We start from the raw sequence: 23,217 nt of genomic DNA on the forward strand, positions 1-23,217 counted from the left end.
AATGTCCTTTTCACGCTAACCGCCAGGAATTCCTATTTTGGGCCTGGCGCGTATGCACCTCAGCCACCCTGAAGGACTCGCCTTTTTGATAATCCTGGCAGAGGCTCAGCCCCAGATGGGACCCCGCACTGTTCCTTCCACTGGAATCTTCCCAGATCCTGAGTCAAAATTTTGCCAACTCCGATGCCGCCAAGTTGGGAGTAGCGTAAAGCACCTCAATGTGCATTTATGAGGCCTCCAGGCTGGCAACGGACCCCTGCGCATCAACTTCGCGGGGCGGCTAATCGATTTCGCCCCCATTTTCTCGTTGACGAGACTTTTACCACCTTAGCCGAGATAGAAGACACCTAGACCACCCTCCCTGGTTATACTCGGACGCCGGCTCGAACATATAGCAGCTAAAATGAGTTCTGGTGCTTCCGATCTCGTATTGGGCACCAAGCTGCGCGTCGAATTCGACTCTGACGTGACACATCGCATTACATTCCGGCAGAGCAGCACTGTGAGAAGAGAAGAGCGCAAAGATGCCTGGAAGAAAGAGAAAAAGCTGGGATCTGGGTCCTACGGCAGTGTCTGGCTCCATCGCTGCATGGCAAGTGACTGTGCAGCCAAGGTAGAGGCCGTCAAGATGATGCGGAAACAGCACCTCTCTGCGCAGAGGATCGATTTCTACAAGGAGCTTGAAGCAATTGCCAAGTTTTCCCTGCCTGAGGTTTGTATCGGACCCCCTCTGTAAGGCTGAGCTAACTCGATGCAGTATCGTGGTCTCTTTGTGGAGTATCGCGGGTGGTACGAAAGCGACGAGAAAGTCTTCATCGCTATGGAGTACATCGAACATGGAGACCTCTCTCATCTCATAATGCCATTGCTCGAGGACGATGCGCGAGAGATCACTTTTCAGATTGCAGAAGCACTCGAGCATCTCCACAAAGATAAGTTTGTTCATCGGGACCTCAAGCCAGCGGTCAGTAAAAATATTCTACTTCCATATCTTTCGCGGGGCAGTGGGGAACCTAACAAAAACGATAGAATGTCTTCGTTGTACAGACAGGGCCGCAATGGTGGGTCAAGATCGGCGACTTCGGCTTCAGTAAGCGCATCAAAGAAGGCAGCAGCCTTCGCTCCTTCGTCGGAACAAGACTCTACGCTGCACCGGAAATACTTTCGAGCTATAGTCTGGACCTTGACGACTCGAGTGGGTCGTTCAACTACTCCGAAAAAGTCGATATTTGGTCTCTGGGTGTGATGGCTTTCCAAATGGTGTTTAACACCTTTCCATTCATGCAACCAACCTTATTGCCCAAGTACATTCGGGGCGAGCCGCTACCATTTCCAGAACAGGCGGTGGATATTGTTGGCCCAGAGTGTCGCCAGTTCATAGTGGCTGCGATGGCTCCCAGAGCTACAGATCGATTATCTGCTACTGAGTGCCTGGAGAGCGAATGGCTAAAGCAGGGTAAAGTGGGGACTCTGGATCTGGACGCATTAGAGGGAGCATTGTCAGATCTCCAGCCAGGTGGAGCGCATCTTGCTGTACCAGATACCACATTTCAAGGTTCAGATCCGGAGGTACCGTCTATTCCACCATCGCCTAGGCCGTCGAAGTCACCAGTTCATGAACAAAAGGCGACGACTTCGCCTCCTGCAAATGCTCTTGCCACGGACTCGAATGTACAGCCGACTTCAGTTGACTACAAAAAGGTGGAACCGAAGCCGATACTTACACCTGCAAATGGTCGAACAACCGGCTCAAATATGCAGACGAGTCCATTTGGCCCCGCAAGAGTGGGACCGAAGTCAACAGTTTCACCTCCTCCAAATAGCCGAGAAATGGGATCAGATGAACATTCGAATCGAGACGGGACCAAAAAGATTGATCAGAAGCCAACCGGAGGACGTCAAAAACAAGATTCCGTTCCTGACTACCTGAGCAGGTTCAAAGACAAGTCAGGTAATTTGAGAGTTCTCGACTGCAATGGTCTGTTCGACCTTGCAAAACAACAATTTGAAGAAAATGAATATGGCGCGTCTGAATACACATTCAAGAAGATCTATCCCAAGCTGAAAGAAGAACTGGGAGAAAAGCACGAAAGAGTTCTCAAGATCCAGTACTATCTTGGCCGGATATTGATCAAGCAAGGTCGAACTTCTCTTGCAAAAAGCCTGCTCCTGGACACATGGGAGAAACAAAGAAAGTTCTTGGGATCAGGTGCTCAAGATACGATGAATACCGTGATCTACCTGGAGCAAGCACTCCGAGCAGAGAGAAGCCTTTCAAAACTGGTGGACCTTTTCCGCAAGCATTCGAAAGATCTCGAAAAAGTCCGTGGGCCAGAACACCAGATGACCTACCTTGCTCGATACTCCCTTGCCAGGGCACTTTTGTTTCAAAGAAAACGTCTCCTAGAGGCCGAGAAAATATTTCGAGAAACATACGATGGTCAAAAGAAGCTTCTCGGGCCGAAACATCCAGACACGCTCCAGTCGTTCAATGGCGTTGGCGAGGCGCTTTTTGAGCAACAGAAGTACGAAGCAGCGAGTAGGACGCTTCGCTCAGTGGCAGAGCAACGCCTAGAGGTTCTGGGTGCGGAGAATCTCAGTTACCTGTGGTCAATGAAGCTTCTTGGTCTTGCCCTCTACTCAAACAAGAATTACAAAGAGGCCGAGGTTGTTCAGAAAGAGGTCTACGACATTTTGTCAAAGAATAATGCTGCTGGGGAATCTTCAGGCACCGTGGTGTCACCCAAGATCAAAAACAAGATGATGATAACTGCTGATCTGATAAGCACCTTGAAAGCCCAAGGGAAAGCAAAAGAGGCCGGAGCTTTATAGCAACAACTTAACATGAACCGAATCATAGCTAGAACGCCAGTCGAGCTGATCAACCAATAGATCAAGTCGGTCATTGCAGGGTGTGATGTATGAGAGGAACAAAAAGTTTTCAGTTGTTCCTTTGTTCTGTCATTTCAAAGTTATGGTCAAACTATAGGGGTATATAAGTATATAATTGATTCATCTTGAATTTCCCCGCCATGTATGAAGAATTCTCTGTTCAACATACGCCCATGGCCATCCATTTTCTCTTTCCGTGCGCCGAAGTAGGTCAAACAGGAGATTTTGCGCGAGGGGTTCGTCTATCCACGAGCTGCCTGTAGTTTAAAAAGGAATGTTAGCAAGTGTCCCTCAAAAATCAAGGGAGAAGAAATCGTACAAGCACACAATGCATGGCATGCCATAATCCGCAATGATGGTTCATCATCTGCAGATAGTGCAATGCCGAAAAGATAATTGAGATTGTCAGAGATTTGTTGCTGTGAAAAAGTCAATAATTGGCCCCCAATCCTCAGATCACGTGCACTCACCTTAATCCTCACGCGCTGCTCATGCGAGTTGTCATATACTTCCGTCTCCCGAATCAACATCAGAGCCTTGGCGAGACACAGATGTTGCATCGCAGTGGCTGCCAAGGAAAATCAAATTAGCCCAACCCCACACGATAGCCGACGGCATCCACAATGCATAAGCACATCAACAAAAGCAGATCAACTCACAATGCCAAAGACTCGTGTACAAAACAACGGGAAACGGCTTCCCTCTCGCATAATCCCGCGGTGAGATATGCAACGGAACAAAGGTATCAGGCCGGCCATGCTCCCATTCCAGGATGCGCAGCTTGAGGGCATTCTCGCCCACAGGACCCAAATGACCTCCGTAGTTCCGGCCCGAGACGTTATAACAGAAATCAATCGTCTCGGCAAGGATCCAGATCGCCCGGTTAACCCAGTCGCCGTCGCTAAGGACCGGCTTGGCGACCCACCAGCGGCGAAGCCGGTCGTCAAAGGGTGCGAACGTTAGCCGAAGACATTTTTGGTACGTAAGTGCGAACTGGATGTCTTGGATTACGAAGACCCAGAAGGAGGCCGATGCGAGGCCGCCCGAGATAGCGCAGTCCACATGGGAACTGATGTAGACGGATCCCGCGAGGAGGTGGCGCTGCGGGTCGTTGGATGGTGTGTGGGCTAGGGGGTGCGGGTTAGCCGGGGAGATGACGCTCATCGGAGGTTATGTGGGGAGTTTGCGTGAGCTTGACGTACATGAGATTTGTTCAAAGAAGCGTAGGATGACGGTGGAGCTGAGAAGGATGTCGATACCGATGTCGAAGTCGTGTTTGTCGAGCACCGGGAGCATAATGGAGACGCAGCGTTCATGATAACTGTCTGCGACTTCGGGAGAGACAGTGTTTGCTGTACGGGAAAGATGGCATGCTGATACTGCAATGCATGCGTAGAGAAGTAGTGGGTATTGGCTGGCCAGGTTGGCCACATCCGAAGAAAACCGGTGTTCGGGATCCCCGGCATCAAGCTAGAGAGATATTAGTTTAGTGATATGAAAATTGAAGGAAGAAAGAAAAAGCTCACCCATGGTGCTAGATGCCGTTGGTAATGCCGGAGTAGGTAGGCCTCGTTGATACTAGCCAGTCTTGGCTGCACCACAGGCGTATGTGTCGAAAGAGGCGAGTTGGCAGAAGTCGACCGCGAGCCACGAGAATCTGCGACATAAAGAGGCACGGAATTGTTCGGCCCCGGCACAGAAGGGTCCATGCTAGACGACGGAGAGGAACGAGCCTCCGACGGTGACCTTGAGCCCGATTTAGGTTCTGTCACGGATACCACATGGTACTCTGCGGCGGTCTGATCGGTTTCATCTTTGAATGAATCTGCATGGCCAAAGTTAGAATTTTTGATCGTTTCATCTGCCGATGACAGGGGCGCAGGGATTGACAAATATTTGCTTCTGGCGTACATTCAGAGGACGTTTCGACCCAGACCTGATCATCTGGGAACGCTAGATCGCTCTCCCCGTACCTCGGGGGGCCCTTTCCACGTAGGGATGGATTCTGGCCGTGGCGAAAAGAGACCTCTTCAGATTTGCCGGGAGCCGGCACGCATTCACGGCCAGATCGCTGGCACCGCAGACATTTCGTTCCTGATTTGTCACCTAGATCTCGCTGTTAGACAGACACCATCACCGCTGGAGACTTTTCATGGATCATACATTTCAAATGGCGCAGCCGACAGGTGAGGCTGGAAAGGACGGTCAGACTTTTGCGTCGTCGTTGGCACCCAGGTTCAAACTCACCATCCCCTCATTACGCAGCGACGGTGGCAGGGAGACACGAAGGGGGAAAGCTTCCAGAATGGGAAACATAACTCGGTATCCCAGGCCCGAGACCACTAGATAAATAAGGCCACGCGAAACGGCCAGGCCACGATCCTGGCTACCTCGATGGAGCACTGCTAATCAATATCTCAGGCGGAGAGAGTGGGGAGCCCGAAATGGCATTGGTAGATCATGGCGAGTTTGCGTGAATTTGTTGGGGTACCGACCAGACAACGCCCGAGCAGTTGGAGATTAGCTTGAGCCAGAAGGGTGTATCCTCATTCCTGAGTTTCCCTCGGTCTGGCGCAGAGTGGGCGTATTGTTTTGGTCTTACTGGGTCGGGCGGGTTTCAAGAGCCAGGTCAGCTTCATGCGAATTGGCTCTGATAGAAAAAAGTGCCCGCCCGGCAAGGCACAGCGGTGGCCCGGCTTTCATGAGCATTGCAACGCTCCCCACCCGCCCAGCGTTTTGACAGTCTCCTGCTTATTGTGGTTGGTACAGGCGCCCCCACGCAGCCGCAACAAAGTTTTGCTTTCCCCCGATCAGGACCGATCGTTGCCCGAACAAGCAAGATCTTGGGATGAGGGCGTGGCCGAGACACCGCGCCGGGCATCGGCAACCCGGCAAGGTGAAAACAAGCGAGTCAAAAACACGGTGAAGATATTTCAACAGGAAATGCCGTGGCCGAGACCGTCTTTCTTTTCTTTTCTTTTTCTTTTTTTTTTCTACAGAGTATGTACAGATCGAGGGAGCCCCTATTTCGTATTTCGTATTTTGTTTCGTTTTTTTGTGTGTGGACAGATTCCCGGCGGCAATTATTTTAGCGGAATGCAGCGACACACCAATCACGGAGCAGCGGGACAGCTCACGGTCTCCAGCATGTCGTCGGAGATTTTGGTAGTGGTCGATTTTTCCGAGTTCACCTGTCACCGGCTTCCGTAAGCATGGAGAAGGACTCTTGTCAGGTCTTCCAAGGGGTATGAGGTAAGAGCCGCGGAAACGTTTCTACAAGCTTTGGGGGGGCAGCCTGTAGCATAGCTAGGGGCGAAAAGCTGTCACCCACTTGATCCGGACTTTGAGCTCCCCTTTTTTTACCGAATTATCTGGTTCAGGGGCCGCGTCCACATCTGCCAGCCATGGTGCCGGGACCATGTCGAACGTATGACAACCGTCAATGGCCATGTGGGAGGAGTTTGGTGGAGGAAACTCTAACTCCGCCCGAGATGCATCCCGTGGATATCGCTGCTCCTCTCCAGTCAGGAATTTGCAGACCCTCTTCCTCTTTCTCGATATACTGGGATCATTGGGTCGGCGATGCCGGGATCGACTCCGGTGCCTGACAAATCCCGCAGAGTGGCACAGAAAGCACCGAGTGGGGCGAGTCCTACAAGGCAATTCGGCACTGTCCGCGATTTGCTTCAGGTTTCATTTCGTTGGACCCGTGGATGGCGTACTCCGGACCCGTCGAACCCTGTCGATCGTTGGGCTCGAGGGCGTACGAAGCCGATGCTGTGATTCGATGGGCAGTGCTGATGGCTGGGCACCAGGGGCCGCTAGACGTCCAACGATGCTGTGACGCGTCTGCAGCCCACAAAGTTAAATGAGCGGCTCCGGAGGTATAACCAGACTGGTGTGCGTTCGTCCGTGAAGGATGTGGAGAGGGCGAAATGCCGAGTGATTCAACTGCCTCTTTCAGAGGATATGCCGGACGTAACCAGAAGAGGTATCTCTTGTGAGTTTGAGGGGTTGGAGGGCCGGTGACTCGATACTATCGATACACGTTGGAAGTATATCCAACCTAGAACGCCAACGAGCTGCAGCATTCACCGGGAGGACCTACCTTCTATCAGAGTATCGACAGAGGTTGAACTAGACTCCAAATAGTGCCAGATGTACTGATGGTAGAAAAGCTTTGGGTATCGTAGCACGTGCCTTGAGGCAGTTATGCTTATCCTTATCGCATGCGGCCGCCATGCCAGATTGGTGATGCGATATTTACAACTCAAACAAGGCACGGGCGGGGAGTCACCTGACTCCCCCGGATTCCTGACATCATCACGACTTCGCGCCTTAGGGTAAACCCAGCGCACCGCACGAGACACGATGTCTCTCAACCGCATCTCGTTCCTAGAGGGCTGGGAGCGCAATCCGGCCGCCTTTCTACGGGGACGAGCGGAGGACTCTGGGTCCACGGGCCCCGCATCCGACGAGGAATCGTACGTTGATCAAGACCTGCCAGAGACGCTCTCCTCCTCCTTCCCCTCGACGTATAGCAGACTCAATTTCAACCCATATGCCGGCCCCGCCTGGAGCGAGCGCGGCGACGATGGCGATGATCCCTCGCTGGCCAGTCTTTCCCCTACGACAACGCGGGAAAGTCGAGCGGAGCGGGGGTGGACACCGGGGCCCGTGGCAGTGCCCGCTCGCAGGGAGCCTTGGTGGTCGGAGACCACCGGCGCTTTCGAAGTGAGCCCCGCTAAGCGTATCGGTATGCCGAAGCTCTTTGCCAAAAGTACATGAGCCTAGAGCCGAAGCCGTGCTAACTTGCAGTCATGTAGTCCAGGTGTGTTTGGCCGTGGTCTATTGCTTTCTTGCTGCTGGTATCGTATTTGGATTTGCGGCGCTGAAGCCAGTCCTCATCCGTGAGAATGTGTATCGAAAATTTTGCTCCCAGGCGGAGCTGGAGGCCAATGTGCCTGTCTGTGATGGGCAAGAAATTCGGTAAGTCCAAATTACTGGGAGTTGGCTGGGCCCTAACTGACAAGGCTTGAAAGATTGAACTTGATGTTCACAATTGCAGCCGTGGCTACCAACGTCTCGGCACTTCCTGTCGGAACAATCCTCGACTCTTGGGGTCCCCGCGTCAGTGGGGTGATTGGCAGTTTCTGTCTAGCCATTGGGTCTCTTCTCTTCGCGTTTGCACATAAGCTGTCCTTCGATGGATACATCCCGGGCTACCTTCTTCTATCACTGGGCGGGCCCTTCATCTTCATCGCATCATTCCAGCTATCGAATACATTCCCTAAACGGTCAGGACTGATACTCTCAACCTTGACCGGGGCTTTCGATGCGTCGAGCGCGTTCTTCCTAATTTTCCGACTCTTGAATGAGCATACGCAAGGGTATATCACAGCCCAGAAATTCTTCCTCTTCTACCTGGTCGTTCCAGTCTTCATCACTGTGATTCAATTCACCGTCATGCCAGCAACATCCTACAAGACAACTGGGGAACTCGTCCAACACGCAGAAACGCAAATGACCGAAGAACGAAACGACCGCATCGACACGACCATTCAGGACTATGATGAAGGCGAGCGCCAGCGCCAGAAGCGTCGTGCCCAGCGTCAGGAGATTGTCCTTCAAATCCAGGACCTGCTAGACGATGGCACAGCGTCGATTCTCTCAGCAGAGACCATGGACGATCCATTCTTCCCCAGAAACGTATCCAGCCCTGGTAACGGTCTGTCCCCGCATCGTATTCCATCGCGGCCGGCAAGTCCCAAGCCCTTACCGCTGCCGCCGAATGCATCAAATACGCATAGAAGCGGAGTCTGGGGCGTTCTTCACGGGCAGAGCGCCATCTACCAGCTGCAAACGCCCTGGTTCATACTCATTACTCTCTTCACTGTTCTGATGATGCTTCGAATCAACTACTTCGTCGCCTCTCTGCGTGCACAATACACCTACCTGCTAGCCTCGCCCGAGAAAGCGCGCGCCATAAACTCCATGTTCGACATTCTTCTTCCTGTGGGTGGACTGCTCTCTATTCCCTTTATCGGCACCTTCCTGGATACACTGCGCACGCGCACCGTACTGGCAATCCTCGTCTCCACCGCCACGGTGATCGGTATCCTTGGCTGTATCCCGCACAGTCTTGGTGCAGCTTACGCGAACATCATCCTCTTTGTCTTGTATAGACCGTTCTACTACACGGCTGTGTCGGATTACGCAGCCAAGGTATTTGGATTCCAGACCTTCGGCAAGGTCTACGGACTCATCATCTGTCTTGCGGGAATGGGTAATTTCGCACAGGCTGGTCTGGATGCACTTACCCTGAAGGTATTCGACGGAGACCCGGTCCCGGTCAATTCCGGATTGACTGTCATGGTTGCCGTGGTGGGCGGCGCACTGGTTGCATTCGTCAGCTGGAAGACGACTGTTCTCCTGCGTGCTGGTCAGGGTGCTGTGGAAACCAGCCACCCCCAGACCACCCAGGATGTCATCACTCGTGACTGGGAGCGCGAGCCGCTACTGGCGCGATCTGGCAGTATTGAAGGTGGTGGACAGCGGGCGTATGGCGTATAGTGTGCCATTTTTGTCATGTATGGGACGCTATGTCTGGCTAAGCTCCCTGGGTATCACGGTATCACTCTAAATACAGGTCGTTCCTCTGGTTCTTCTCAATGCATATGACGTAGGTTATAAGGGTATATCTCCGCTCATGCTGAAGTTGCACGCTCCACGTTCATCCATGTCAGGCCTCTGCCTCACTGATCAAATCCGCAACCACTTTTTCCGATAATCTCCAGTCCCCGTCCTCTCCGCGCGTAATGCCATTCAGTAGCCGCCGCGCATCCTCTCCAATCAGACTCGTATCGGCCCCATGCAATAATAGTGTCCCAATAACCTTCACGTGTCGTTGGTTCGAATGCCGCTTCGAATGTTGTATGATTTTGCGAAGTGCTTTAATCGCGATCCCCAGCGGCGTCAGGCCCGTGCGCTGCATCACGTCCACCTTAGCACCGTGTTGAAGGAGGATGGTCGTGACCGAGACCCAGCCTTCCAGCGCCGCATGCATGAGCGGTGTTCGGAGGACAAGATCGCGCGCTTCAATATGTGCGCCGTGGTCCAGCAAGATATGTACCGTGCTATCCTGGCCGCGCGACGCGGCCAACGACAATGCCGTGCGACCCTTGTAATCTCTGTGCTCGGCCTCGGCCCCCTGCTGCAGCAACAGCTTGATCATGCTCCCATCCGTCGTCTTGAACGTATTGCACGCACTGAGCAGCGGCGTCCGGTCCATGAGATCAACCTCTTCGATATTCGCGCCATTTTCCAGCAGCAGCCGCGCGCCATCGACAAAATCACAGAAGGCAGCGATATTCAGCACGGGCGTCGAGTCGTACGCGTCACTGCTGATGTTCAGATCCGCGCCATGCTGCAGAAGAAGGTGCATAGCTGCAAAGGACGACTCGATCGTCGCCACGAACGCATTTTTCGGCGAGGGAATATCCACACACAGTCGCAGCGCATTATCACCGACGATATTGACGGCATTGACATCGGCGCCCCGTTCCAACAATTTCGAGACCGCGCGATAGCGGTGCTCGTACACGGCATACAGTAACGGGGTCATGCCGCGGCGGTCCTTGTGGTTGACATTGGCATCACGCTCGAGGATCAGGCGCAGCGAAAGATCGCTGCCGGCGGCGGCATAGAACAAGGCGGTGCGGCCGAAAGCGTCCTCCTGCTCGACGTCGGCGCCCTTCTCCAGCAAGACCTTGACGATATCATCCTCGCGGCTCTTGACGGCGAGGTGCAGGGGCAGGGCGCGCAGGGCGGTTTCGGGCTCGAGGTCGAGCTCGACGTCGAAATGGGCGGGGGATCTCTGGGTCAGCCGGGGGCGCTTGCGCTGGGCGCGATCACGGTCGGGCGTGGCTAGCTCGCTCTCGTCTTCGGAAGCCAGGCGCTTCAGAGTCTCCACCATTGCAGGCTCCCCGCGAAGCTCTTCATAGGCGTTTTCCCATGAAGGTGGTGTCGCGAAGTCGGTGGCTGGCAGTGATTTCGGCCCCACCGCGTTTGAATGTCTCGCGGGGATGCACGGATTCTCTTTTTGCCGAGCTTTGCAGTCCCGGTGGTTTCTGGGCCGAAGGCAGCAGAGCAACATAGTGCATACGTTCATGAATTCAATACGGTTGAATATATATTATTGCGTATTATGATCTCCATAGAGCGGATTATATAGCAGAATATATTATGTCTGGGATAGTCAGCTGATCCCTGTGCAGATCGCGTGAACACTGCATCAGCATAACGGAGGCACCTGACATTACCCTAACACTATAGCAACACTGAATATTTGATGAAGTGGATAGAACGAGTGCAGTTGGTTGGTGGCGGCGGAGTGCTGGACTTTGTAGAGATGACTATTATTGTGCTGTGGCGCATTTAGATGTTAAAGGTGTATATAATCGAGTACTGCCCATAACGAATATCCGGTAACATCATGTTGGAAAGGAGTTTCGTACACACCGATAGAGTAGTCGAAGAAAGGATAATGTTTAATGAGTGGAGATTCTATATTGATATACGTCAAAGGAGATGGTTATATCGTACATGTCAGTGTCTAGCCAGCGTCAACCCCATGGCTAGACTACCTCGGCTGAAAAGGCCAAGTCTTCCTCGCTGCTTCGGGACTTATATCCTTGCCCACCGTCTAAACAAAGTCATCGTACAGCTCTTGATTCGCCGCAAGAGTCCCGTTCAAGCAGTGGCTCGGAATATCCCCAGCATCATTTGTACCAAGCTTCTCCTGAACAAGCTCGGCCAAATCGATACTCATATGCAGCTTCACATACTGCTGCCCACTCCTCGCAATCCTCTCCTCCGAAAAAGAAAGAGGGCACTCTCCAGAACGTCCAAGCCCGTACAATTCCAATTCAAAGCAAGCAAACGCTCCCGGAGTCCCGCAAAGGAGCCATAATGTGTCAAATCGCAACAGTCATAGAGACGCCACGGCTTGCGGTCGATGTCATAGCACTGCTGCATATTCGGTATAGCCCGAGCACTGTTCAACTCTCAATAAATGGATACATTTGATTGCATCATCGTCTCCTTCGCTTTTGCTTTCTCCTCAGGACTGAGCTCCTTGATGTTCTCCGGGAGGCTGTAAATGTGATTACCCAGGGTGTATTCAGCGGATACTTGGTGGAAAGATGCAAACTTGGGCTGTAGCATACAGGGCCCAAATTGGAGTCTCGCCAGTGGATGATTCCTTCGATTCTTGCCGGATCGTCGGCTGAGACATAGATGTTGAAGAGACTAGGTTATGGCTGCTCCATTACTTACCGGCGCCGTCTACCTGTCCGACAGCATCGTAAGTAGAACAGCTTGACACGATGGCAGTTTGCGTGCTATCCGCGACGAGTTTGGGGTAGTAGTGGATCAAATTCTGTGTGAAGGGATCGAATGCAAATGCGAGAATGACAGCTAGGCTACCTGGAACGGCGAAGTGTCTGGTTGGTGAGCATCTGGTAAACCCCATAGCTCATAAAATCAGAAGAATAGAGGGAGCATACCTCGCGCGTAGATTCCAAATCAGTTCAGCACTGCCACAAATTTCACGACTGGTTGAATCAAACGTCTGGAGCTCAGATATCGGTCGCGACTTTTGCGTGTACCAGACCCATTTCAGCTGTTCCAGTCCCTCGCTGACGGAAAACAGGACACAGGCTTTGGCGATGGTGCTCAGCCAGGAGATGACCGAATTTAGCGATACTAATTTCCAGACCGGTTGGGGTTGGGGGCTGTAGTTGGCCAAGACCGCGACGATTGCGATTAGCAATATGGTAGAGAGGATCATGGCGAGCATCTCCCAAATGAATACTTTGTACAAGAGCTTCCATATCGAGAGTGATTCTCGGAGTTTCGGCTCGTCGATTCTGCTTGCGTCAGATTCGACGAAAGGCAGCCCTGTTGGGTCGGGATGCGGCTCAACTTGGGGGGTCAGGGAAGATCGCGAGGATGTATTTGCGCTTTGGTCTTCTGACTGAAAGTTGTGCCGGGTGGAAGAGGTGGAAGAAAGTAGAGACTCTGTCTGTGATAGTTTCAATCTATCTTCCCTTCGCTCTTGAGACATATTGGCGACAGAAAAGCGGTGGTAAACAACTGGAGCAACGAGAACACTGTCCTCGAATTTTCAAGGTCAGGATCCGAAGGGCTTTTCGCCCCCAGAGGGAGCCGCCATTAAAGTGCGACCGCAGTATGCAGTTCATCCAGGCTGCGGGAGGCGATGCTTTGAATAGAGGGGACAGCATATTTTGTCAGCCTCGTCACTTTCAGGATTTGGGTAGATACGAGATGGGTGCAGGGATCGTATTGGAGAACACGAGTTTGGCTTGAATGCAATGCAACCAAAATTTCATGCGGGCGCAACGCCGCGCCTCTTCCCTATTGAACTATACCCATTGGGACGAAAATAGCAACTAGTGTAGGTGCATCATAAGTAGACAGACATTTCAGAGTACCTACACTCAAAGTAAAAGTCATCAACGGAAGGGTATAGCGGCCAAAGCCGATTTTCCTTTTTTTGGCCCGCGTTATGCCCTGTTTTAGATTTATGACTGATCTAACACTGGCAGGTGAAAGGCTATTAGAAATACAACAATATGTTACATCTATCACACCAATTGGAGATTCGTCGACCGTACAAGAGGAGTGGCAATCTTACTAGTCCTGGAGGTACCTTATACCTGAGGTAGGTCACTGTTCAGATGACTTTCTAGTTGATCATTTAAAAGACTGCTTGGACCACTGCTTCGATGACTGTTATGTAGGGCGGTAAGATTGAGGTGTAAATCACTATCCCAAGCGTCAATACTGACTGTAATTGAAAAGTTAGCTCTGGCCGCAATACCCTCCCGAAGCCATCTATATTCTTAGCAATTGGTTGGCATTAGTTGTCTTGTGCCACCTCAATTCCGGAGCAATATTTACGAGACCTATTTATGCAAGCTTTCTGAATAATGGGTCAAGTATAGAACTTGGCAAAGTATCCATAAACTTCGCCTCGGCAGCTTTGGAAAATCTGGGGCTTCCCCACCCGCCGATCCATCGGAATTCAATCGCCGATGCAGACTCGGCACATCTCCGGAATTGTGATCTTGCACCCCAATGTCACCTACGATTGAATCTAGCCTGTAGCTAGTTACTATCACCACATAGTACTAGCAGTGAGGTCGAAGTGGATCTAAATCAGTCTGACTTTGCCTGCTCGATCATCGATCATTGTGCCCCGCTCCTCCGCAACTCCCCGCAACTCACCGCAGCTGGACAGCTTCTTACATTTCCAACACACGACAGTCATGCGGTGAAAGACTCTATGCATGATGCCGCCAAAGTCTGCACCCAGAAGACGGCATGCCACGATGGCATGCGTCCCGTGCCGGGAGAGCAAAGTCAAGGTGATTCGAACCGTCGCCACATTTTCGCGTCTTTTACTGATGACAGTACCAGTGCGATGGTGTCGAGCCAACATGTTCCAACTGCAGGAGCAAGAGCCGACATTGCAGCTATCAAGCCATAGACAAGAGAAAGTATGCACCTGCGTTTCAGCGCGACCAAGCAGTTTCGCCGTCCCTCCACATCATGACAAAACCTGACACGTCTCGACAGGCTTCCTCTTCGTATCGCCATCGACCTGTTGATCAATAGAGTCGACCAACTTTGCGACTTCATCAGTGATAACGGCCTGAAAGCTCCGCCCATTCCACAGGACCAGGATGCAACACTTAGACAGATCCTCGACGCTCTCGGACCGGCTAAATCTACAAGCGCCGAGGAACAGCCTACGGTTGGAGAGAAACATGCATTATCACCGCTGGCCAGCGAGTCAATTCTGGATACCGCAGCGGTGGAGAAGGTGATGGGGCCACCGCCGATCCCAGCGAATGCACCTGTTCCCAAAACTCCATCTGTCGCATCGCCCAATGTCGAAATTCGAGAGAATGCCACCCTCCAGAGCCCGTCTTTACAGTCCGTCACTGCTAGCAACGCTCCACAGAGACCAGAAGGCTCAGATAGAGACTTCCGAGGCTCCTCTGCAGATACCCCAGACAGTATCCTGAGTAACTGGGATCTAGACCTGGCATACGGAGGCACTGCAGCGTCCGCTCCCACTGACTTACAACAGCTTATTGAGTCCACGTCCCAGCCCGATGCACTTGGCATTGATCTGGAGAGGATATCAAATATAATATCAACAGAGAGCGACGATGGATCCACTCTAGTCGAAGATCCCAGCACCACTTCTGATATTGAAGGGCTGATCGACGAACTCTCTGACCGCGTCGGCACACTTCGAATCGGACGAGGTGGAAAAACTCACTTCTTTGGACCGACGTCTACATTCAATCTCAAGGACATGCCTCACTCTGACAACTTCGATTCACATCGCAGAGTCCATGGCTACAGTTTCCATAATCCTGACCGAGTGGACGCGGACAAAGAAGTCCCTCCTGCGCTAGAGGAGCACCTTATCAATCTATATTTCAGCTGGCAAGACCCGTCTTTCCATGTTGTCGACCGGACAATGTATGAAGAAGCCAAGGAGAAGTGGTTCTCAATGGAAGATACATCCTTTTACTCAGAGGCACTCCGAAATGCAATGTAAGTGGACATATCTCGGACAGTGTCGATAGAATCATCTCTAACAAGACACCAGGTGTGCAATCGGCAGCGCCTTCGAGACCCGCTTCCACCCAACTTTCGTGACTTTCCCGAAAACACTAGTCGACTTCTTTGGCGATCGAGCGAGGTCCCTCCTTGAGAGTGAACTGGACTGTCCCAGTGTAGCCACCGTCCAAGCGATGGTGATACTGAGTAGCCATGAGATTGGCAACGGGATGGATTCTCGAGGTTGGCTCTATAGTGGTAAGTCCACATTCAACCCCACAGGCTGGGCACCCGCTGATTATTTTAGGTATGGCAATACGACTTGCTTTTGATCTAGCCTTGCACATTGACATGTCCGCCCATGTATGCAATGGTGTCATTTCGGCAGCCGATGCAGATCTCCGGAGAACTGTTTTCTGGGCCGCCTATATCGTTGATCAGTCAGTATCATTTTTTCTTAGGGTATTATGATCTATCTAACACTCTGCAGTCAACTCGGATTTCATCTGGGCCGGCCGTTTCGCACAAACATGGACGATGTCACAGTAGGCAAGCCCATACCAAGCAGCATTACATCTTACAATTGGATTTTATACGAATCCCCAGCATCACTGGACCATACCTCCGACGGGATAGACTGCACCAAACTTGTGAGCCAGCAACTCGTGTCTCTTTGCGAGATCATGGCTCCATGTGGATATGTGCTGTGGGTCTACTTCCCAAAACCTCCTCATTGGCCATGGACGTTAACTTGATTCATATATTGTAGATACACGACATCCAAAATCGACAAGACCTCCATGCAAGAATTCAATGAAAGAATCGTCGCCGAGCTCTGCCGATGGAAAGCCAAACTCCCGCCATCCATCCAGATCGACATAAACGACCACATAACACCTTACCTCCCGCACGTCCTCCTACTCCAGTAAGTGCGACCTACCACGATGCATGTCTGAGCTGGCCACTAACTCCGATTGTATCTAGCATGCAATACCACCAAAACATAATCTACGCCCACCGCCCGTGGATGTCAAAAAGCTACCTCCAACCCCAACCCCCAAGAGGACCAGGCTATCTACACGCGCGACAAATGTGCATCCAATCCGCAATAGCAATCGCCAAGATCCTAGCTCTCTACGAAACGCGCTACACACTGCGACGTATAAACGTAAAGGCCGTCTCGATAACCTCATCCGCCGTCCTCCTCCTGCTCTTCGCTGCCGTCTCCAAATACCCCTCACACTCGCAGCCGCAAATCGCCGCGCACCTCGGTACCTGTTTCCGAGCGCTTGATGAATTCGCTCTCTCCTGGATGAACGCGCGACGCGCGAAGGATTTGCTCGTTACGCTTCAGCATCAGTGGGAATTGCGGACGCATTCTGGGAAGATAATTCGAAAGGCGGAGGGGTCGTGGCCGCCGAGTAAGAGGTCTCGGCTATCTGGGGCGCCGATGAGTGGTGTCAATCAGGGGCCGGTATTTAATTCTAGAGGGGAGGTCAGTGCGGACTTGTTGGCTGATGCGGAGTTGGACTGGATGGTTATGACGGATGGTGATCTGCTGTCTGAGACTTGTGATCGGGATCTTTTTGGGTGGGATCCTAGTTCTGTGATTTTTGAGAGGGATCACGGACCTAGTAGTGGATGAGCTATAGTAAATTAGAATAGAACGAATTTATATTGAGGTACTTGATTACTGCAATGTATCTTAGACTGAGAACACTTCCCAAATTGATAAAAAACCGAGAATGCACGGGGCTTTAGAAGGGCAGCATTTGGAAGGTGCCACCGCTAGTCACAAGATAGCCGCAAAAACACCAACAAAACATGGACTGAACCAAATCCACCACATCAGGACCAAAACACGCATTTTCAAACATCGACGAAAATAAACATAATCCTGAGTCTTCAAAGAGAAGAACACATCGAATAAAGTTCGCAAAACGCAAGTAAAAAACAAGCAAGTTCAGATTAACGATGGGTTATATTTAATATGGAATGATAGAATTAATCCTTACCCAGGATAGCTCAGTGATTAAGCACTATCATACAACTACCAACTTACCATTAGCATAGATCCTCTCCGCCATTGCAGCCCGACAGGCGGAGTGCGTGGTTGAGGGGCCAGGTGGGATGGCGCAAGCCGCGCCTGATGGCTTGGAGAGGTGGGATTCCCTACTTAACCCACAGGGGTGGGGACTGGTAATCAAGTACTCCCTTCCAGTGGTTGTTCTAGAGTTTCAGTTTTCAGTGGCATGGGCTTGCTGTGGGGTTGGCTTGAACTTCTTTTTTATTTTGGATTCTGGGTGGATGTTGCGTACTTTAAAATTGTACCTGATGTCTGGGGAACAGTGCCACAATCTGTAGCATGATATTTCAACATGGCGTAATACGGTCCAGTAATTAGCTAGAAAGGTGGCGACGGCGACGTCGTGAGTTCAATTTCGGCTGAGATATGGCAATTTCTGAAAAGCATTGAATATTGAGGCTTTTTAGGTGTGGCTTTGGGATTCTGGAGGTGGGAAGATGATCGGGAAAAATCAGTTGCTTCTTTATGCTATACTTGACCTTGATATCTTATACTATCTTGGTTGTTGTTCTGGGAAGTGCATGTTTAAACTATACTGCAATCATTCTGACGAAGATTTCCACTACAAACACACTGCACTCCGGAACCTCAAACAATGAGCTAGGTTCAAAAATCGTTTTCAATTGACCTCATTCCTCATCACCCATAACATCATGATATACCGAAACCCACAAGCAACAAAGAAATACTAGAAATGAAACAACCAACGCAGTTATCTCCCCAAATCTGTATGTAGTTTAATCAACAAAGAGCGATGCGCTTACCACCATAGTAGTAGAGAGTATCAAAACGCTAATGCAAAACCCAACACCACTAAAATCAAATCAAATCATTCCCTTATATTAAGTACTTACCACCAAACTCAAATCATAACTCATCAAAAATTCATCAATCATAAAACGTCCTCCTCCCAGGACCAGGACCAGGCGCAGGCGCATACAAATCACCCTCGACCAGACTAGGAATATACCTCTTCGCCGCCGCACTCCGTGAAGGACTAGTCCACCTCGCTGCACGATTAGGCCCCACATTACTGAACGACCTCGGCCGATCAGATCCACTTCCTCCGCTATTAGGTCGGCTACCGCTACTCCCGGCACTATGACTCCCGCGGCGGTCGTCTGGTTCGAGATTATACCGGTGACGAGGCTGGACGCGCGGGTGCGGGGAGGGAATGGGTTGGGTGTATTGTGGTGGATCGGGGGCTGGTGCCGGGACGTGGTCGAAGATCCATTCGCGGAATTTGACGCCTGGGCCGCGCGATCGGGAACGGTCTCGATCGTCGCGGCGGGCTTTGGCGGCTGCTTCGGAGTGCGTCATGCGTGGTGGGGGTGATTTTACGGGGCGGGAGTCGTAGCTTCGGTGAGGGGCGGTTGGGGAGAAGTCGCGGGTGGGTTTGCGGGTGTAGGCGTCGTGGGAATGTCGGCGGGCACGGGTGTGTGGAGGTGGTGAGAGGTTGTGTCGGGGTCGGAATTTATGTTTGGGGGTTGGAGGTGAGATATCTTCTGCTGGTTCTGATTCTGCGATGTCCGGGAAGACGGGTTCTTCGGCGCCGGGACTCAATGGGTGTCCGTACCAAGTGGCGCGATCTCGACCTCGTGAGCGTGGGGGACGGTCTGGTCGGGATGGAGATTGGCCGCGGGGTGTTGACATGCCAGAGCGTCCGCCATCAGGACGGGGCACGAATGACGGGTCTAATCTGTCTGACCTGCGCGAACTGGAGGAGTGATGATCGCCGCTCAGACGGCGGTGGTGATGACGTCGACGGCTCGAGCGATCTGAATCATACCGGCCATGCCGATGTGACGACGAACGACGGGGCGGATGTGAGAAATAGTCTTCTTCATCGGGTAATGATTCCTTCCCACTAAAGTGATAATGATAGGCGCCAAAGTTGGGTGGCGAAGCGCGGTTGGCCTGTCTCTTCACAAAGTCGTATTCCAGCTTGCGACAGACGCCCTCATGCCACTGCAGCATTTCCGGGTCCGGTTCTGAAGGAAATGCATCACGGGGAATCTCCTTGGGAAAGACATCGCCTTTTGCATCAATAATATCCCACTGACTAACCGCGTTCTGCAGGTACCGCGAGTGCTCATCGGGGTCCATCAACAGCTGTATCGTCTGCCATCGCACGAAGCCGAGCGGGAGCAGCGAGGGGACTGAGGGTGGCTCATAGGGGTTCGTCGAGGGCTGGAGACTGTGGAAACAGCCGACGGACTGGTAGATGAAGGAGAGGGCCTGGGCTTTTGTCTCGAGGAAGAGCGAGTCGTAGTTCCCACCGACCTTGCGATAGAAAGCAGCTAGGCGATCGGGGGTAAGATCGGCAGTTCCGTTGTTATCGAAGGAGGGCTAAACGAGTCGTTGTTAGCACGTAGTCCTCTGTGGTACTATACCCTACGTAGGGTAAGGTACCGCGAACCGTGGTCCGATCCGGGGCCGCTGTCAAAGAATGGGCGTACCATCAGCTGGGCAATCCCCAAACACAACTGCTCCAGCAGGGGCGCGGGGCTCTTGTCGGGATTGATGAGGGTGCCCCAGGAGTTCGCCGCGGAAGACATGGCGTGGACGGAGTAACATGCAGAGGGAGAGTCTGGGGGCGCAGAGTAAAGGCACAGCGCACTGCGATCATCCCCAGGCAGCGAGGGGCGGTCAGGCACACACATGGACCCACTGCGGGGGACAGCGATCGAGGGTGGAATTGGCAATATGCGAGTGGAAAATTGATGAGTGAGCCAATCTGGAAGAGTATACGTAGTGTGAGTAGATATAGAGGTGGAATGGTGTGAAGAAAAGGAGAGAAGGAAAGTGCACGCGGCCATGTGGGATGACTGCGCCAGCTGCTGTCATCACAACTGGATGTACACATACAAGATGTAGTACTCGAGTTCGATCGGCATGCAGCACGCAGGTCACCTGCCATCGATGATTCTACGTTACTTCGATCATTCAGATGAGACTACCCTTGGGTAATAATGATATCATTAACATTGTACCCTATTTACCGTCAGGAAGTTCTATGGGCAAACTCGGCTCCACTACACCCCGATTCGCCCCATACCCAAAACAAGCCAAATGTACCTTATCATCAGCTCTGACTCATCTCATACCATCCTCAGGTAGTTATTGTATAAGAGTATTATACACTTCCCACCATCAAGCCGTCCATAACGAAAAATTCGGCCACGAATACACCGCATCCGCCACCCCAACCGGTACCCCCGAAGGGTCCAAGGGCCCAAAGTCCACATCCGGCTGCGCCAAAAAGTCTTCCATACTCTGGTCCAAAAATACCATTTCATCCGCCAGTGTGCCCGACGCTGCGGTTTCGGGCAGGTCCAGCCCCGCCTCACTGAGCCGCGGCCCCGGTAGGAACGAGGGGGCGTCGGCGGGCACTGGGTCAGTGAGAGAAGTGTTGGGTATGGAAGGCCGGTTCGGCGAATCAAGAGACTGCCGGACACATTCGAGATTATCATAGAACTCGGTCGCGGCCAGGTTCCCGTGGTCGCGCATCGCGCGGAGAATTTCATAGCCTGTTTCGAAGAGAGCGAAGTCGGTTTGATTTTCTGCGTAGATCTGGCTGGAGATGACCATGATAAGCGCGCAGGAGAAGAGGTAGTGCGCGTAGAAGTACCCGTAGATCGGTAGGGAGCCGTTCGTCCATTCTTCCACTATGAGTGAGTGCGTGTGTCGTGCAGCATGGATGCAGGCGTCGCCGAGGGTTTTTAGTGTCTGCTCGTTCGGATTCGCAGAGCCTCCATCCGGAATTTCCTGGTTGCGCGATTGGATGAGTGTATACAGCAAGATCGGTCGTGTTGCCAACATGATACACTGATATCCGTTAGAAAGCAGGGCATGGGCTCGACCGTTGGAGAGGGCTCACCTGGTTGAATTGCAGATGTAGCGAGGCCACGTGTTTGGGGACGTATCCATCGCGGTTGAGTCGGAGATGCGACGGCAGGGCCTGCGACCATTCTTTCAGCGCGATGAGGAGTTTCTGCTCCCGTTGGAGGAATGAGTCTGGCTGGCGCTTCCGACTGTATATTTTCTCAATGGCCTGCCCCGTGATTCTGGCGAGCTGAATACTCGCGACGAGGAACTGCGTATCGGAGAATTGCTCTAAGTTGGGATCGCTGGGGACCTCCGATGGCATCTCGACGTGGATATCGTCGTCTGCAATCTGGATCGGCCATCCGGTCTTGGACCCGTACATGCGGTCGTAGACGTAGATTGCCCACCAAAGGCGTATCCGGTGTTGGCGGACGATGGGATCGGGGCAGTTGCATTCGGGGATATCGTGATTCAACCCGAGCGTCAGCCCAAGACGCATTGCATCGCCGACCAGCAGGAATGCCGAATGGCGACGGTTCAAGAAATAGCAATATAGTGACTATCCCAGAATGTCAGTGTGAAAAATCACCACAACAAGACGTAAGTGTCTCACCAAAAGCAAAAGCGCCTCAACATGCGTCAAACTCGGCCGTTCAGGCAAAATCGGAATCAGGGTCATAGCGTTAACATAGAACTTCGCACCGGGAATCCCACCCTCAAGGCTCGAATGCGAGCGCGCAGAATAAACCTCACCAAGCGCAAAAAGCGCAAAAAACTTCATCTTAAGCACGGGGTCATCGAAATGTCCCCGGGCATAAACATCCTCCAATTCCTGAATCGTCGCCTTCCGCAGAAAAAGATGATAAACCCGACTAACCTGGTTAATGACAATCTGCACAAGTAGTCTTGCCTGAGGAAGACCCGGCCATTCTAAGTCCGGATCCCGGATTTTGTACAGCGTTGCTTCGGGCGTGTACTGCGTCCGCGGCATGTGCGAGGTTGCCTTGCTTTGTGTTAACACTTGACGCAGGCGCGTCGCGAAGGCTGTGCAGGCTGCTTCGCCGATGTGGACTGGTGGGGCGGAGTGGTCGTAGGGTTGAAACCAGCCGCGTTCGCTGAGCATGGGGTTTTGCACATGGGCGTCGTGAATATCTATCCCGAGTAAGCAACTCCGCAATGTTGTATCCGCGCTGGACGACTTACCTTCAGCTTGGGTACGAACCGGTGAATCCACGCCTGGAAAACCGGGAGATTGAGAGAGCTGCTCACGCAACTTTTCATTCTCTGCTGCCAGTTGATCCAGGTAACTACTCCCTCCAATGGCTCGGTCAGCTGTGCCCTGACGCTATGCTAAACAGTGACAGCTGGAGTAAGGTACCCACCTCTCATGCACCTTAATCTGACGATCCCGATTAACATACGTACAACCGGCCGCAAGACCCATCCCCCGACACTTAGAGCACGGCTGTCCGCCCGAGCACTTAATCTTGTGGGTGTGACATCGTCGGCAGCTACCTAGATCAGTGATGTGCCGCAGCACACAGTGGAGGTAGGGACATACGCGATGGATTTCTTGTTCTTGCGCTTGACGACCGAGTCCGCCGGTTTGGAGGTTGGCATTTTCGCCGAACGATTCAGTAGCCGACTCGTACTGTAGGAATGCTGGAGGGATGTAGGAGTGGCCGACTTTTGCGGCGGCGGGCCGTCGGGGAAATTAGACTTTGCCGAGTGGCGACGGTTCCGGCGGTGCC

At 52.3% G+C, this 23,217-nt stretch overlaps 8 protein-coding genes across 8 annotated transcripts; 3 read left to right on the forward strand and 5 right to left on the reverse strand.

Moving 5' to 3' along the window:
• Window positions 1-403: 403 nt before the first annotated feature.
• On the forward strand, window positions 404-2,832 carry N7532_002295 (serine/threonine-protein kinase; the record flags this gene model as incomplete). Its single annotated transcript, XM_056614789.1, has 3 exons — window positions 404-712; window positions 758-964; window positions 1,030-2,832. The coding sequence occupies 3 exons, from the start codon at window positions 404-406 to the stop codon at window positions 2,830-2,832; spliced, it is 2,319 nt and encodes a 772-aa protein (XP_056477761.1).
• Window positions 2,833-3,012: 180 nt separating this feature from the next.
• On the reverse strand, window positions 3,013-5,208 carry N7532_002296 (uncharacterized protein; the record flags this gene model as incomplete). Its single annotated transcript, XM_056614790.1, is given in 9 exon segments — window positions 3,013-3,149; window positions 3,212-3,311; window positions 3,363-3,460; window positions 3,552-3,885; window positions 3,904-4,019; window positions 4,095-4,362; window positions 4,419-4,717; window positions 4,804-4,963; window positions 5,140-5,208. The coding sequence occupies 9 exon segments, from the start codon at window positions 5,206-5,208 to the stop codon at window positions 3,013-3,015; spliced, it is 1,581 nt and encodes a 526-aa protein (XP_056477762.1).
• Window positions 5,209-7,263: 2,055 nt separating this feature from the next.
• N7532_002297 (putative MFS transporter Fmp42) lies at window positions 7,264-9,465 on the forward strand (the record flags this gene model as incomplete). Its single annotated transcript, XM_056614791.1, has 3 exons — window positions 7,264-7,648; window positions 7,719-7,881; window positions 7,935-9,465. The coding sequence occupies 3 exons, from the start codon at window positions 7,264-7,266 to the stop codon at window positions 9,463-9,465; spliced, it is 2,079 nt and encodes a 692-aa protein (XP_056477763.1).
• Window positions 9,466-9,634: 169 nt separating this feature from the next.
• Window positions 9,635-11,047, reverse strand: N7532_002298 (ankyrin repeat domain-containing protein; the record flags this gene model as incomplete). Its single annotated transcript, XM_056614792.1, has 1 exon — window positions 9,635-11,047. The coding sequence occupies one exon, from the start codon at window positions 11,045-11,047 to the stop codon at window positions 9,635-9,637; it is 1,413 nt and encodes a 470-aa protein (XP_056477764.1).
• A 1,380-nt stretch (window positions 11,048-12,427) lies between these two features.
• Window positions 12,428-13,018, reverse strand: N7532_002299 (DUF3176 domain-containing protein; the record flags this gene model as incomplete). Its single annotated transcript, XM_056614793.1, has 1 exon — window positions 12,428-13,018. One exon carries the CDS (start codon window positions 13,016-13,018, stop codon window positions 12,428-12,430), a length of 591 nt encoding a protein of 196 aa, XP_056477765.1.
• A 1,458-nt stretch (window positions 13,019-14,476) lies between these two features.
• Window positions 14,477-17,197, forward strand: N7532_002300 (fungal specific transcription factor domain-containing protein; the record flags this gene model as incomplete). The annotated part of the gene is made up of 7 exons (XM_056614794.1): window positions 14,477-14,505; window positions 14,554-15,546; window positions 15,602-15,810; window positions 15,860-15,992; window positions 16,043-16,258; window positions 16,322-16,477; window positions 16,537-17,197. The coding sequence occupies 7 exons, from the start codon at window positions 14,477-14,479 to the stop codon at window positions 17,195-17,197; spliced, it is 2,397 nt and encodes a 798-aa protein (XP_056477766.1).
• A 1,329-nt stretch (window positions 17,198-18,526) lies between these two features.
• N7532_002301 (uncharacterized protein) lies at window positions 18,527-20,196 on the reverse strand (the record flags this gene model as incomplete). Its single annotated transcript, XM_056614795.1, has 2 exons — window positions 18,527-19,987; window positions 20,098-20,196. 2 exons carry the CDS (start codon window positions 20,194-20,196, stop codon window positions 18,527-18,529), a joined length of 1,560 nt encoding a protein of 519 aa, XP_056477767.1.
• Window positions 20,197-20,791: 595 nt separating this feature from the next.
• N7532_002302 (Zn(II)2Cys6 transcription factor) lies at window positions 20,792-23,086 on the reverse strand (the record flags this gene model as incomplete). The annotated part of the gene is made up of 6 exons (XM_056614796.1): window positions 20,792-21,466; window positions 21,519-22,025; window positions 22,080-22,618; window positions 22,670-22,780; window positions 22,892-22,977; window positions 23,028-23,086. The coding sequence occupies 6 exons, from the start codon at window positions 23,084-23,086 to the stop codon at window positions 20,792-20,794; spliced, it is 1,977 nt and encodes a 658-aa protein (XP_056477768.1).
• Window positions 23,087-23,217: the final 131 nt, after the last annotated feature.

The sequence above is a fragment of the Penicillium argentinense genome (genome assembly GCF_028826775.1).
Source record: "Penicillium argentinense strain IBT 30761 chromosome Unknown utg000003l_segment0_segment0, whole genome shotgun sequence".
Lineage (NCBI taxonomy): Eukaryota > Fungi > Ascomycota > Eurotiomycetes > Eurotiales > Aspergillaceae > Penicillium > Penicillium argentinense.